At 41.9% G+C, this 15,941-nt stretch overlaps 1 protein-coding gene across 1 annotated transcript in view; it reads left to right on the top strand.

Annotated features, from left to right (window-relative positions):
- Positions 1-15,941, top strand: part of CFAP61 (cilia and flagella associated protein 61) — a 110,604-nt gene that overhangs the window by 37,721 nt on the left and 56,942 nt on the right. Inside the window, exons 16-17 of the mRNA XM_035101986.2 lie at positions 202-408; positions 3,617-3,751. Of these exons, the coding sequence (XP_034957877.2) occupies positions 202-408; positions 3,617-3,751 (342 nt within the window). The remainder of the gene's footprint in view (positions 1-201; positions 409-3,616; positions 3,752-15,941) is intronic.

A 15,941-nucleotide genomic window follows, 5' to 3' on the forward strand; every position in this document is an offset into this window, starting at 1 on the left:
TCAACTGGGAAATTATCCTGCACACATCCCACTGACATGGAACTTGTGCAGGAGAGTTTCCTAATGTATAGTTACTTCCTCAGTGGTAGTGATCCCTCTTTCTTGAAAGAAAAACGAATGCAAGTATTTGCATTATAGCTGTTCCAAAACAGAAGCACAGCTCTTTCCTTAATCAGTATGTTGAATTGATATGTTTTCCAGGATATAGAATATATTCGTTCACACTACAACATTGAAGACTTCATTTATTTCAGTCATCACCAGCAGGAAGAGCATGGTCACGTTTACCACTTTGCACTGAATCCAGTCTTTCATCACTATGCAAAACATTTTATGAAGGAGATGCTTCGACTAGCCAACAAATCTTGTCTCTACTACCCTATTTATCCTCAGCCTGAAAACGGCAAGGTAAACCATAATCATTTAGTCAAGAAGTAGATTGATTTTATATATGTAAATGTTGCTGATTGGTTTTTAATTTTATTTACTCTTTCCCTTGGGTGTATGTAAACAAAAATGTACACATATGTGTAACAATTGGCAACCATTTCTAACTTACATACGGTAGTTAGAAATAAATACAACCAATAGAGATTCCCAGGGCTCACACAGAAGGATACCGTGTTTCTCATTTTAAGGCATCCCTACAAAATAAGGCATGGCAGGATTTTCCTGAGGTGGAAAAATATAAGGCATACCTCGAAAATAAGCCGTACCGGGTGGTGGAAGAAGGTCTGTGGCAAAGAAGGGTTGCTGCTGCCGCGTTAACCCCCGAGACCTGGCTGCAGCCTCAGCGCACAGCGCGTGCAGCCCCAGAACCCGGCTGTAGCTTTTGCGCACCGCGCGCGGACACCCGGGACCTGGCTGTAGCCTCAGCGCGCAGCCCCAGGACCCGGCTGCAGCCTTTGCGCGCGGACACCCGGGACCCGGCTGCAGCCTCTGCCTGCCGCGCGCGCAGCCCCAGGACCTGGCTGCAGCCTCTGCCTGCCGCGCGCGAAGACCCGGTGGGAGCAGGTCTGTGGACTGTACAGATACCGGTACCGGTACTTAATTAAAAAATAAGACATCCCTTGAAAATAAGGCATGCTGTGTTTTTTTCAGGAAAAAATTAATATAAGACATGACTTATAATATGAGAAACACGGTATATTATGATGATTAATTACTAATTATTAATATTATATATATTGCATATAGTTGCATCTGTTTGTCATTTAAAACCGACAGAATCGCGCTTTCTATGTAGAATCATAGAACTAGAAGAGAGTCAGTTGGTTGTCTCAACTTATTTCTATCAGCAAGAGCTATGTTGTGAACTTTCTTGAAAATCTCCAGGAAAGAAGATTCTTCTTGCAATTTCTTTTTGAACAGTTAATTCTAGGGCCCAACCTTACTTTTATCCAATGAGCTTCTGGATCACATTCCTTTTAGTGTGCATAGGACAAGCTTCTTATTTAGGATACTTTATTTCAAAATGGCTCAGTAGTAAAGCCTAAAAAAGAATAAATAGCTTTTTCTACATAGTTTTCATTATTGATACTTACTTGCTTAAAATAATGGTATAGACTGGGTTATGATGAGGTTATCTGAGGAATTCAGCTTGCTGTAGCCAGAGCTGTAGTCACATTGATAGCCATTTTGGAGAAATTCCCTATAAAATAAGGGTGCAAAGCTGCTTTATTTTTAAACCTTTACATCCAAGTTTCAATACTTGGACATAAATTTGAGGGATAAAAATATAAAGATATCAGATTTCAGTATGTTCTACACACGCTATACCTTTAAGACACATTCTTTCCCTCAAAGAATTCTGGGTGCTGTAGTTTACCCTTCACAGAGTTACAATTCCCAACAACCCTTAACAGACTATAGTGCCCAGAATTCTTTGGAGGGGGGGGGGAGTGCTTTAAAGGAATAGTGTGGATGCAGCCTTACTCCCTCATCTCATACTGAACAGTTGAATGCTCAGCTCTTGACAGAGGACTTTCACAGGACTTCGTTCAAATACCTGATCCCTCACCCTCTCTCATTTTGATATTCATTAGCATTAGGAACCAAAAAGTCATAAGCTTTGGTATGTCAGCCTCAAATGTTTGAAGATGGACCGATTTTGAACAAGGACTCAAGAAAATGTCCTTTGTACAAAGAAGGCAGTGTAAACTCTGAAGGAATGGGCCTTGATCCAAAGAAATACCCCTGCACATGCCTGCTTCCCCCCCCCCCCCCGTCAATTTCTTTCACTCCAGCTGTGATCCCCCTGCTCCCCATGCTCCATTGCCTCTTTTAATCTCTGGAAAATGACTCCCCTAGTCCCTGGAAGCACCTTTTCAAGGGGATGCAAGGAGAAGGGAGAGCAGGACAAGTTTCAGTGCATACATGGAATGTTGCACATGGCTCTTTGGATCACAGTCACCGAGTACTCTTGCTGTTCATAACCCCTTTTAAGATCTCAATTTCATGTGAGCAAGTTACATTTTATGACCTGAAATATTATCATTACCCTTATTCAGGCATTCAAGCCTTCACACAATTAGAAATACATTGGGGAGGGAGTAGGGTCATGCTTGCAGGCCCTATCCCCTCTGTTGCATCCCCATTGCCTGGCTCTGCCACCATCCACATAGCAGAGAAAAAGAACTTAATTGGGCAGCCTGTTCTACAAGTGTAGGCTCCTTACGTGATTTGGAACCCTGGTCACATGGGGGAAGCTTATGCATGTAAAGATGGCTCCTTGCTTCAGAACCTTGTCTGATGTGTGTGTGTGTGTGTGTGTGTGTGTGTGCAGCCCGAGAAGTTTGCCCTCCTTTCCCCTTGCATAATTCTAATTGCATATGGGATTGAATGAATGCCTGAATACGCACCTGAAATGGGGGGAAATTATGCAGGAAAGAAGCATTAGAAATACATGGTTCTCTTCTAAACTGAAGAGAATTAATTTTTTAATGGGATGTCATTTCTGTTTAAACAGTTCCAGTCATTTTTTAAGATGACAGACTTTTGGAAACTTTTTTGTTTTTTTGCATTTCCTGTTGCTCCCCAACTGTTGTTTAAATGCAGATTATAACTAAACTTGCTGCAGTAAGGTAAATGTATTTTTAATCATTTCCTGTATTTATGGAAGGATGGATATTTTTTCTTCATGTTTATGCTACTTCATTAACGTTTGTATTTGAATGAAAATGAGTTTTTACTTCATGTGCATTTTCTATGTACATGTTTAACAGCTTCTTTGCCAAACAACCAGAGGTGAACAGTAAGCATGTAACGTCCTTAATGAGCATGGATGAAGATGATTCATGATTGCACTGAAGGAAGATATTCCTGTGGGGAAACTACTTGTGCTGCAAAATCCCATAAACCAAACCAATTGTTTATCTGTCATTCCCACTGAGATAGTAATGTAATTACTCTCATAATTATCTTCATTAGTGTCAGGAATTAGCTGCAATCCATTCCTCTGCTCTGAGAGTGTTTATTTATTTATTTATTTTTGGTGATATTTCTCCTGGATTTAATCAAGAGGATGAAGGATTCTTAAATTCACAAAGCACCGCTACAGACATCTGTGATGCACTTTTCTGACATTATCTGCGCTAAAATATAGCTCGTCCTTCAGTTCCAGAATCCCTGTGCCCATTCCCTGACATCTGCCCTTCATTACATGGTTCCCGTGCGACCAAGACGACAGATTGTCTATCCTCTGGAAAAACTTGGCATAAATGCTCCAGCAAAAGACGTCTCTAAGGATCAGGTGGGTAACAGAAGCAGCAGTAAGCAAAAGGCATACCCGTAGCTCCAACTAAATGTAGGATTTGGCAGATGGGATGACATGACTCTCTTAATGTTGGTGTGCTGCTTCTTAATTATCTTGAACCTGATGTTCATGCCCTTATAGTGTCGTGCTCTGCTATCTTTTTTCAGCATGTATTTCAAACAGAATTGCAACCAGCAGCCTTTAAATTATTCAGAGTGTTGATAATAATAATCTAAATATTTAAAATGGTCAGATTCACATAATGGATATTTTATCAGACTCTTTTATTCTGCAGTTTGATCCTTCCCAGAAAAACAAAGTCATGGGCTTGTAACTCCTTCTATAGCTTTCCCCTTGTCAAAAAGGCCATTTGCACTAGTGGAAAAAGCAGTATGTATCTGACTGTGGTCATAAAAAGAGCTCTGCTGAACCATGGCAAAGTTTCATCTAGCCCAGCATCGTTTCCTTTCGGGGGCCAAAAACAGATGCCTCTTGGAAGCCCACAGCCTCTCTCGCTGTTACCGTGTTTCTCATATTTTAAGGCATCCCTACAAAATAAGGCATGGCACGATTTTCTAAAGCCTAAAAAATATAAGGCATCCCCCAAAAATAAGACATGCTGGACCCGGCATGAACCAGCAAAGGCAGCAGCCCGCTGGGCTGGGGTTTGCCTTCCTTGTGAGTCTGTTCTTTTACCTCTTGGCGTCGCTATCACTCACTCACGTCAGTCTCTCTTTCTCCTCCTCTCCTCCGCTTTGCGTCGGAGATCTAGGCTTCAGGGGCTTCTCCTCCAGCCGCGCTGCAGGCTATTGTTTCGCCCTGGTTCACCCCAGGGCTTTTAGGGGGTCGCTTAGCCTCGCGTTGCCCCTAGACCCCTTAGGCAGCAGCTTCGTGCACGGAGCTTTTCTCAGAGCTCCCGCAGAGCGCGTCCGATGCGAGCGCGAGGAAACCGGAAGTCGGCTCCCGCGCGCTTTGCCGAGCTCCAACGGAGCGGGAACCAGCGAAGGCAGCAGCCCGCTGCCGGCTTGGAGCTCGGCAAAGCGCGCGCTGCTGCCTTTGCCGGCTCGAGCTCCAAGCCGGCGGCGGGCTGTGCTTTTGCTGGTTCCCGCTAAGTCGGGGCTCAGCAAAGCGTGTGCTGCTGCCTTTGCTGAACCCCGACAGAGCAGGACTGAGCGGGAACCTGCTGCCTTCGCTGGTTCCCACTCCGTTGGAGCTCGGCAAAGCGCGCGGGAGCCGACTTCCGGTTTCCTCGCGCTCGCATCGGACGCGCTCTGCGGGAGCTCTGAGAAAAGCTCCGTGCACGAAGCTGCTGCCTAAGGGGTCTAGGGGCAACGCAAGGCTAAGCGACCCCCTAAAAGCCCTGGGGTGAACCAGGGCGAAACAATAGCCTGCAGCGCGGCTGGAGGAGAAGCCCCTGAAGCCTAGATCTCCGACGCAAAGTGGGAGGAGAGAGAGGAGGAGAAAGAGAGACTGACGTGAGTGAGTGATAGCGACGCCAAGAGGTAAAAGAACAGACTCACAAGGAAGGCAAACCCCAGCCCAGCGGGCTGCTGCCTTTGCTGGTTCCTGCTCAGTCGGGGCTCGGCAAAAAATAAGGCACCCCCGAAAATAAGCCATAGGCTTATTTTCTTGAGTTAAAATTAATATAAGACATGTCTTAAAATATGAGAAACACGGTAGTTCCCAGCAACTCAATGCTTTAGCACCTCTGAGGTTGCTGTATAGCCATCTACTATCTATCTATCTATTTATTTAGCTATGTATTTGCAGTCAGCACTTTAAGTAAATATATATCAATGCTGATTTTGAAAGAAGAGAAAATTCATGTTGAAAATTATGGCAAATAGCTGGCCATAGACCTATCCTCCATGAATTTGTCTAATCCCTTTTTAATCATGTCCCCAGCCCCAACAAGTGAGAAGTGGCGTGCACATTGAGGATGGTGTTGGATGTAGTAGGTGTGCCATCTGTTGCTGTGCATGTAGATCATTAAATCGGAGTCTCTTCATGTGGCTGTTGGACATGGGGGATTTTGTGCCCCCACAGTTGCCCCTTGCACATCTAAGCGTGGAAACGTATTCCTGCACACAAATTCACCTTTCACTGGATGGGGGACATAAAATGGACTCACATTTACAACTGCATTCAGCAATATTCTTTACATTTTTCTCGGTGTATTTTTTAGTTTCTTAGCTGTTTTATTTATATTTCATAAAATCATGTACACTGCTTGATTGTAAAAAAACAACAACACACACACACAAAACAGTTTGCAGAAATAGTGTACTGATGCTAATTGGACATGCAGAATTTTTTTAAAACAAGGAAAATGGATTGTGTATCTGTTCATTCTCATGTTTAAGTAACAAAGGAAGAAATATGCCAAGATACCTCTTCTTTATTGGTGCTAAGTCATCTACTTGCAAATCACATAGAAAAAGATACATAAAGGTTGTTGTAGTGGTTTTATGATGAATGTCACTTTTCTGACACAAAGAACTTATGGCACAGTTCAAAATTTCCATTTTATATTTGCTTAATAGATTTCACAAATCTCAAGTAGCTAAAATGTTTCAAACCGTGCCTCAACCATATAGATTGTGGTTTTAAATTCCCCCATATCTCTGGGAACTTTTTTCTTTTTTCTTTACTTTCTGCTACTATTCTATGATGAAATCTCCTTTGTACTTCTATTTTCTAATTCCATTCCTTCCTTTCTGTCCTGATCTTTTAGTAATCCTCAGAACCATTACATTTTACATTTTTCTAGCACAATTTCTTGCTGTCTCATTTGTGAAGAATCCTCTAGTTGAAAACAACTTTTATATACACACATACATCTCTTTCATTGTCTATAGGACTATATATCTATATTAACATATAGTTTTCTCTATATAAATTTATTGTTAAAATAATTCCGTTTCCATTTTCTCAAGACCCTCTTTTCTGATTAGTTCATGATCTTTCAGAATAGGAATCTGTTTGTTTATCTTGGTATTGGACTAAAATCTAATTATATATTACCATATTTATGACTTGATTCCATCATCCACACATATATAATGTTCTACCGGCTGTTCTGATCCCCTCCACATTCCCTTCTCATGTCCCTTTTCTGCTTCTTCCCAGCATGCTTTGCTTTAATTCCTGGAATTTTCATGTAATTATTTTTTCATTTTCCAATATTACAAAATCACAAAAAATAAGAACAAAAAACAAAAATAAAACATTAAAAAAGAAAGAAAAAACATATCTTGCATTTTTTACTTAACATTGTTGACTTCCTCAATTTCCCCCTCACTGGGTCTATTTTAAAATTCCAATTAAGCAATTTCCATTTTATATCTTAAATCATTCTAACACATTTTATCATTATCACTCAAATATTCTGTTCTAAAAGCATCATCTATTCTTCATTGATAATTAATCAATTTATCCAAATCAAGATTTATTTCCCCATCCTTCTATCTTCTATTTCTCCCCTTAGCCTAAAAATTATTACCAAGAATTTTCCATAAATTTAAATATTAATTCTTCTATCATGCTAACATTTAAACACTTAAAACTAATTCAGCCCCCCTTCCCCTGGCTTCAGGGTCTCCCAGATACTTCAGTGAGTTCCATAAGTCGTTCCAGTTCCGGACCATCTAGATCAATCAAAAACTTACATCCATTATTACCCCTCACCCCACTCCCACCCTGTCCCAGCCTACCCCCCCATTCTTCCTTGATCATCCCCTGCTGCCTCCCCAATTCTCTAAATACTGTAGTACAGAACCATCCAGTTATATTTCCACTTTCCAGCCCTATCTCAATTTTTTCCCCTTTTAAGTTCTGGCCCCAGTATGGATGTCTTCCCTCTCTCACTGGGAGGACATTATTCCATGCTGGTTCTTTTTGGAGAGTACTTGGATCAGACATATGTTCTGTTCCCCCCCTCCTCTCACTGGGGGAACAACATTCCATGCATCTTCCTCATCTTCTTTAAAGTCAATTACATTGTCCAAGACTGATGATTGTTCTTCTTGCTTCTCTTCATTCTCTATTCTGGTTCCTTTCACGCATTTCCGCAACTGTATACTACTTTCACGCAACAATATATTATTATGCCGCAATTCATTTCTCAAGTCCAAAAGCAATTCCAAAAGTTCTTTCTGAAAGTCCAGGCCATCAGGTGGTGTTATGGCTACAGACATCTTGCTCATCTCATATTTCATGAGAACATAACAGAGCAGGAAGTGGCACAGATCTTATTTCCAAAAACATCAGGGACCAAGTTTATATCCGAACTGGTTATACTCTCATTTTTAATTCTTATTTGTCAGAGGCGCTGATGTGGCTACTCTAGAGTAACGACTCCTCGCAGCATAGTCTTTTTAGACTTTTATTAAGTGCTGATTATTTACAGTGGTCAGAACGATCTATATACATGCTTACGGTGAGGTGTCAGAACCTCCGAATGGAGATTGGCGCGTTTTCTTCCAGCAAAGAAGCTTTGGGAGACCCAACCTCTTCCCCCTACGTTTGCGTCGCAATTCCGGAGTTGGGGGAATTGGCCTTCCCCCCCCCTGCTCACACCTTCCTGTCCCACCTGGGGCATGGGCTCCGCAACCTTGCCTGAGCCTCGGACACCACTTCCTGACTCTCCGCTGGAGGCAGAGCTCTCCCTGCTCTCCCCAGCGCTTGGGGATGGGCTGGAACTTAAGATGGGAGGGACTTCCCTGTATCCCTTGTCCCTCACATTATTCATATCTTTAAAAATCTTGTGACAATTTGTGAAAAGAGCATTTATCAAACTTCTTATAGCCAGCTTTATATTTTGCGCTCTCTTCAAAATACAGTTCTCAACTTCAAGGAGGTAAACAAATTCCTTTCTATTGTGACATCATAATGGTGGCTCCTCCAGAGACTCCTTAGAGACACCTGCCTGGGGCCCATTTTGACGTCTTTTCTGCAGCAGGCCAATACAGTACATTTATTTATTCATATAACAATCAACATTCCAACAGCTCACTCTAAAGGGAGAGCCACTTACACGCTCTGAGCGGCTCTCGCTAGAAAAGAATGTTTTAATTGCCTATTCAACAAAAAAAAATGGCACTGAAAGTTTTTAAGATCAATGCAAGCTAAAAAGCATTGCAGGGGGTTGGGCTAGATGACCCACAGTGTCCTTTCCAATTCTACATTTTTCTGAAAAACACACACGTACAACCCAACTATGGTCCCTCTGCAGTCCTCGCCCCAAGCAACTGTGTGTGAGACTTGCTCCCCAGAAAGTGTGCCTTGTCTTCCTACCTGTTGTTTTTGGTCTCTCGTCAGCCCCCTCCCCCCAATCTATTCATATTCTTTTCTCCCTAATCTCCAATATTACATTTTCCTCTGGTTGAGATTTAAAACAGAAGGCCCTAATTCCCAACTGTGTTTCTTGCTGCAATCCTACTGTCTACTCAGAAGTAAGGTCCTATTAGATTCAGCAGGGCTTACTCTCAGGTAAGTGCAGTTAGGGCTGCAGCCTTTGTGGCCTAAGTTTTGGGTCCTTTTTAGGTTCGGGATGTCACTGCTTTACACCCACCCACCCCCACCCCACCCCCCACAATATTTGAAAACGTCAGCTTTGTACTTAAATGCAAATGGGCCAGAAACTTCCTTGCATAGCTGCCAAGTTTTCCCTTTTCTCGCGAGGAAGCCTATTCAGCATAAGGGAAAATCCCTTTAAAAAAGGGATAACTTGGCAGCTATGCTTCCTTGTCTGTGTCTTTATTAATTTACCCTGTTTTTCATATTTTAAGACATACCCATAAAATAAGCCATAGCAGGATTTTTAAGCATTCAAGGAATATAAGCCATACCCTGAAAATAAGACATAGTGATAGGCACAGCAGCAATGCCGGCCGCGGCAGGAGGAGGAGGAAAAAAATAAGACATCCCTTGAAAATAAGCCATAGTGTGTTTTTTTGAGGAAAAAATAAATATAAGACGTGTCTTATAATATGAGAAACACAAGAACAACAAACTGGTAATTGCTTTAACTTTTTGATATGTGGTGATTTGAATCATGAGGATGATTTTGAAGAACTGCTGAGTCTTGAATGAGTCTTGCTTTGGAATTAAGGACTTCATTAGATTTTCTTCTGCCTTTTCATTTTATTTTGTTCTAAGGGCTTGTTAGAGATAATGTGTAAGCATGGTGTCAGCTCCCTAAAAGAAAGGTCGACAACTCTGGGAAATGGGGAGGGGGTGCTGGAGGCATCTTTGCACCACGGTGCTGGATATGCTTAAGACGGCCCTGAGCCTGCCCCCCCCCCCGCCGCCGCCCGGTGCCGCTCCTTTTCTTTCATGTGCCACACAGCCTGCTGGTGCCCCGCCCACTTCTCTTTGCCCGCCCTCCGGAGGCCGAGGCAGGCGCTCCTGCTGTGCTGCTCATGCCTCATGTGCAGGCGCAGCAGCAGACTGCAGTTTCCCTCCTTGGCGGCACCAAGTTGGCATCTGGCCCGGAGTCATGAGTGGAGGTGCGGGCTGGTCGGACGACGACGAGGTAAGAAGGCAGTGGCGCCAGGCCAGGAGGCAGCGGGGGCCTCATCAAGGAGGGCGGGCGAGGGGGAAGGCGCGGCAGCAGGGGCCTATCTGAATCCAGCTCAAAGAGAGGAATGGTGGATGCAGGAAGCATCTATGTGGACCCTTCCCTCCATCACCACTATGGGGAAGAGAAGCTGAGCTAGGGGTCCACTTTCAAAATGGCATGGGGTGTGCTCCCTGCACTGCACTGTTTCCTCCCATTTCAAGCTCTTTAAAGGTTTTTTAAATGGCTGACAGGAAAAAACCATCTGGAGCTCAGTTCCGCAAACGAAAGGCAGAAAGAGCCAAGGAAGATGCCAAGCAAGCGGTGTTCTTCCGGAAATACCTTTGTAAAACAAGTACAGAACAAAAAGATGACAGTACCGTTGGTGAAACTACCACTGAGGAAACTCCTAGTACAAGTGGTATTGGTCTTACTACAAGTGGTATTACTTCTGAGGACAAAGTCTCACAGTCTGGAGATATTCCAGTGGAACACACAGAGGAAACCGAGGATTTTGAGGAAACTGAGGATACTGCAATTACTATAAAACACGTTGGTATTGTGCCTAGCTTGGATTACAGTGACCCTGCTAACTGGCCTAACTACTGCAGTGAAAATTTGTGACAGCTTATTGTTCAGCATGGCCCACAACAGATTGTATCATATAAATTTCCAAAAGACTCCCCAAAAATAAAATTCTCTCCTGTCTATTACAAGAGGAAACTGGCAAATGGTGAAGAAATGTGCCGTCATTGGCTGATATATTGTACCTAAAAAGATGTGGGGTTTTTTTTTTGTTTTGTTTTTTTGCTGTAGGCTGTTCAGCAAAAGAGATGGTGGAGCAACAGCTTTAAAAGACCCAGGTTCAAAAGACTGAAAGAACATTGGAGCAATTCTGTCAGCACATGAGAGGAGTACTCTCCATCTATACAGTTACCAGGCGTGGAGAGATCTTGAATTGCGCTTACAGAAAGGAAAAACAATTGATAATATCAACCAACAGAAAATAAGGGAAGAAGAGCAATATTGGCGACAAGTCTTGGAATGCTTGATTGCTGTGGTCAGATTTCTTGGCATGCAAAACATGGCATTTCGTGGTACAACTGAAAAGTTGTACAGTGAGAACAATAGAAATTTCTTGAAGCTTGTTGAATTTTTGGCTCTTTTTGACCCTGTCATGACTGAACATGTGCACAGAGTTAAAGATGAAGAAACTATGGTTCACTACTTAGGAAAAGAGATCCAAAATGAGCTTATAGAACTTCTAGCAACTTCCATAAAACAGAACATTTTAGCACATATAGCACCAAATACTACTCAGTTATTTCGGACTGTACACCTGATGTTAGCCATACTGAACAAATGACTATGATTGTACATTTTGTCAATGTAATCATGCCATCAGATACTGAAACATCTGAGCCTGAGGTTACAATAAAAGAACATTTCTTGGGATTTGTTCCTCTAAAGAAGACTACTGGTGCTTTTATGGCAGAAACTCTTCTTTGGCTGCTTGAGCAAATAGGATTACCACTTGAGAATCTGCGTGGTCAAGGTTATGATAATGGGAGTAACATGAGGTAAAGAACATGGAGTACAAAAGAGAGTTCTTGATATAAATCCACGAGCCTTTTTCGTGCGCTGCAGTGCACACTCTCTCAATTTGGTTGTCAATGATCCTGCTAAGAGTTGCCTGGAAGCAACAGGTTTCTTCATGTTGGTTCAACAGATCTATAATTATTTCTCTGCATCAACTCAGCATTGGCAAATACTAACTAGCCATGTATCTGCCATTACTGTTAAGCCTTTGAGTCAAACAAGATGGGAGAGTCAGATTGATGTTTTGAAACCACTGAGATATCATCTTGGCAGTATATATGATGCTTTAATGGAGATCTATAATGAACCACATCCACATAAAAGAAGAAGTGAATCTCTTGTTGAAGCTAAGGGTCTTGCTGAAGGCATTAGTAAGTTCAAGTTTGTGGTATTCCTTGTTGTATAGTACAACATGCTTTTTGAAATAAATCTGACAAGCAAACTACTACAAAATAAGGAAACTGATTTAAGTTCAGCTACAAGTCAATTACAAGTAACCAAGAATTATCTTGTGAGCTGTAGGTGTGATGATGGTTTTGAACAAGTTTTGATAGATGCTAGTGTGATTGCAAAGGAGTTAGAAATATTACCTAACTTTGAGACAGAACAATTTAGACAAAGGAGAAAGAACAAACAGTTTGGGTATGAGGCCCCAGATGAGGCACCACAAGATCCAAAGCAAAAATTCAAAGTGGATTTCTATCATGCTGTTTTAGATATGGCCATTCAATCTGTTGAAGAGAGATTCCAACAACTACAACACTATAATTCCGTATTTGGCTTCCTGTATGATATATACAGCATCAACAAAGAATGTACTGAAGATGTACGAAAGGCCTGCAAGACTTTGGAGCAGTCATTGACACACAATGAAAACAAAGATATTGATGCTGAAGATCTGTGCTGTGAACTTCAAGCAGTTGCTCAAAGGCTTCCAGAGTCTGTTGTTGTTTAGTCGTTTAGTCATGTCCGACTCTTCGTGACCCCATGGACCATAGCACGCCAGGCACTCCTGTCTTGCACTGCCTCCCGCAGTTTGGTCAAACTCATGTTCGTAGCTTCGAGAACACTGTCCAACCATCTTGTCCTCTGTCGTCCCCTTCTCCTAGTGCCCTCAATCTTTCCCAACATCAGGGTCTTTTCCAAGGATTCTTCTCTTCTCATGAGGTGGCCAAAGTATTGGAGCCTCAGCTTCACGATCTGTCCTTCCAGGGAGCACTCAGGGCTCATTTCCTTAAGAATGGATAGGTTTGATCTTCTAGCAGTCCATGGGACTCTCAAGAGTCTCCTCCAGCACCATAATTCAAAAGCATCAATTCTTCGACGATCAGCCTTCTTTATGGTCCAGCTCTCACTTCCATACATCACTACTGGGAAAACCATAGCTTTAACTGTACGGACCTTTGTCGGCAAAGTGATGTCTCTGCTTTTTAAGATGCTGTCTAGGTTTGTCATTGCTTTTCTCCCAAGAAGCAGGCGTCTATGCCACCACAAAAAGTACTTCTCTTCATACTACAACACAAAATCCAGAATAGTGTGTCTAATGTTTTTGTTTTTCTTAGGATCCTTCTCACACTTCCAGTGTCAGTGGCAAGTGGTGAATGCAGTTTTTCAAAACTCAAACTTATAAAAACACACATACGCTCAACTATGCTCCAAAAGAGACTAGTTGGTTTGGCAACTATATCAATCGAACTTGCTGAAGCATCAGCACTTGACCTGAAGGAACTGTTAACAAAATTTGCAAAGGAAAAGGCACGTAAAATAAGATTTTGATTTGCTTGAAATTGAAACATTAAAGAGACTTAAATTTCAGCATCACATTTAACATTTTTCAAAGTGATTTCTATGCTAAAACTGTGTTCTGTTTGAGAAAATAAATCAGAAATTGTTTTATGACTTGTTTCCACAATTAAAAAAAATAAATTAACAATTTCAAATTCTGTGCTTTTCATTCTTCCTATAATACATCTGTGTTTGAAATATGATTTTGGGGGGGGGGGGCGCCAGAAGGTGATCTCGCCTAGGGCGCAAAAAAACCTAGCACCGTCCCTGTTTAGAGCAATGTATTTTTGCATTCCAATCAGCTAGTTATTCAATTAGTAATGGTTTCTTCATTTGTCAGGACACTGCCAAGGACGTGGCCAGAAGGAAAAACTGATCATGTGGTTTAGAAGAGAATAAAGGTCACAAGACATTCCATTGATATAGGGATACCAATGGGCTCTTCAATAAGCCATAATAGTTAGAGGTGTTTCACAGGGAGAACAGATTATTCAGTGAGAGTATCCCTTTTGGATCAAGGGGGAAATGTGGTTTAAACAGAATATATTTTAACAACATTATTGTTATCCCATGTGAATAATTAGCTTGAGATTAGCTAATTTTTAATAATTGTATTTTAAACATTTATTTTCAACTTACTTTCTCACCATCTGGAAGCATTCTGCTATCCATCTGTCTCTTTAAATTATGAATATGACCCTGAAATAGGTGCTATAATTAACAGTAATAACTGTTCCATGATGCAGAATAAAAATGTAATATGTTTATTTAATTACTTCTTGATTCTGACCATCCATTGTTCATGTTTTATTATATCTTTATTGCACTCTGTCAAGTTTTATTATGTACTTCAAGATTGTTGTTTCTCCTGCTGCTCACAAAAAGGCTGCAGAATCTCTTATTATTGTTGAAAGATTTCTCAGCTTGGTAATGGTTTATGAAATACAGGGTTTGCATTTCCTAATCCAGAGACGGGTAGAATATTGATCACAGTCCACGGATCAACTGCAGCCTGGATAATGATGTACTGGTGATCATTATGTGACGAAAGCTACTGTTGCACAAGCATTAGCTTATGCATTTTCACTTTGGCAGTCCAGACCTCACAGAACTCCATATTAGCAGTTCTGCTGCCCATGCAAAGACCCACTATGAACCTGTTTGCCTGTTGCTTCATAACCTGTTGGCTGTGCAATTGATCTTTTCAGTAGTCTGTATAGTTCCCCCAAATGAAGATTGTGGTGGGTTTGGAGCTCAGACTTAACTTCTTAACTCTTCTCAGGAATTAGGGGAAGAGTGGCAGACTCACCAGCAGGTAGATGGTGGGCAGGTGGGCAGCCAGTGAAGAATAAGCTGCTTTGTGTGCTATAGAAAAGCAAATGCCTTGGTAGTTCAGTTACCGCACAGAAACAAAGGAGGAGTTCAGCCAGTGGCAACTGGTGCCCATTGGGGCTGGTAGGATGGAGGACAGGTTGGCCTATGATAGTTGGAGCCAGTGCCAATGGTAGGCAGAGCCTACTAATTCAAGTTTTATCACCATTTCTCTACCCTTGCAATGAACAGTGCAGAAAAATCCCACAAGATTTTTTATGTTTATGTGCTGTTATACTTGACTGCTGGGGAAAAGTGTGGCCTCTGCCACCCTTTCCAGCCATCTCTGTCCTCCAGCTAAGCCTCCATTGCAGGTTGAGAAAATACAGATTTAGGGATAAAGTGGTGCCAAAGGCACATATTCAGCTAATGTCCCATAGATGTTCCTATAACTAGGCATGTTCATTGCTTTCTCTCTTCTCAATCTTATGAGATGTGGATTAATTGCTTCTGTCCCGTCGTAATCCTTTTTCCTAGCTATTTGCCACATGCTGTCATCTTTCTGGTTTGCAAATAGTTCAGTAGTCCTTTGAATAAAATCCAGGATTCCTTTAATCAGCCATTGTTCTATGGACATTATTGCTAATGTGTTGAGGTTCTCTTTGGAGACAGTATTTCTCAATAAAGCTAACAATGCGAATTTTGCTCCTTTAGTAGTCATAAGAGTAGTCACTCTACTTCTCAGTGGCTTCAAGTTCTTCCCCATGGCTGAGAAAGATGAGCACAAGTCTAAAGCCCTGCAGTTCTTTCAGAACTATACAGAACCACTTTTTGCTCCCATGTGAAGGTTTCAAGGCATGTTAGAACTGAAATAGCACTCATCTGGGCATGCAGGACCTCAGTCACAAAAGCCTCCATTGAAGTTCACAAAAG

Source organism: Zootoca vivipara, chromosome 8 (genome assembly GCF_963506605.1).
Source record: "Zootoca vivipara chromosome 8, rZooViv1.1, whole genome shotgun sequence".
Classification (NCBI taxonomy): Eukaryota; Metazoa; Chordata; class Lepidosauria; order Squamata; family Lacertidae; genus Zootoca; species Zootoca vivipara.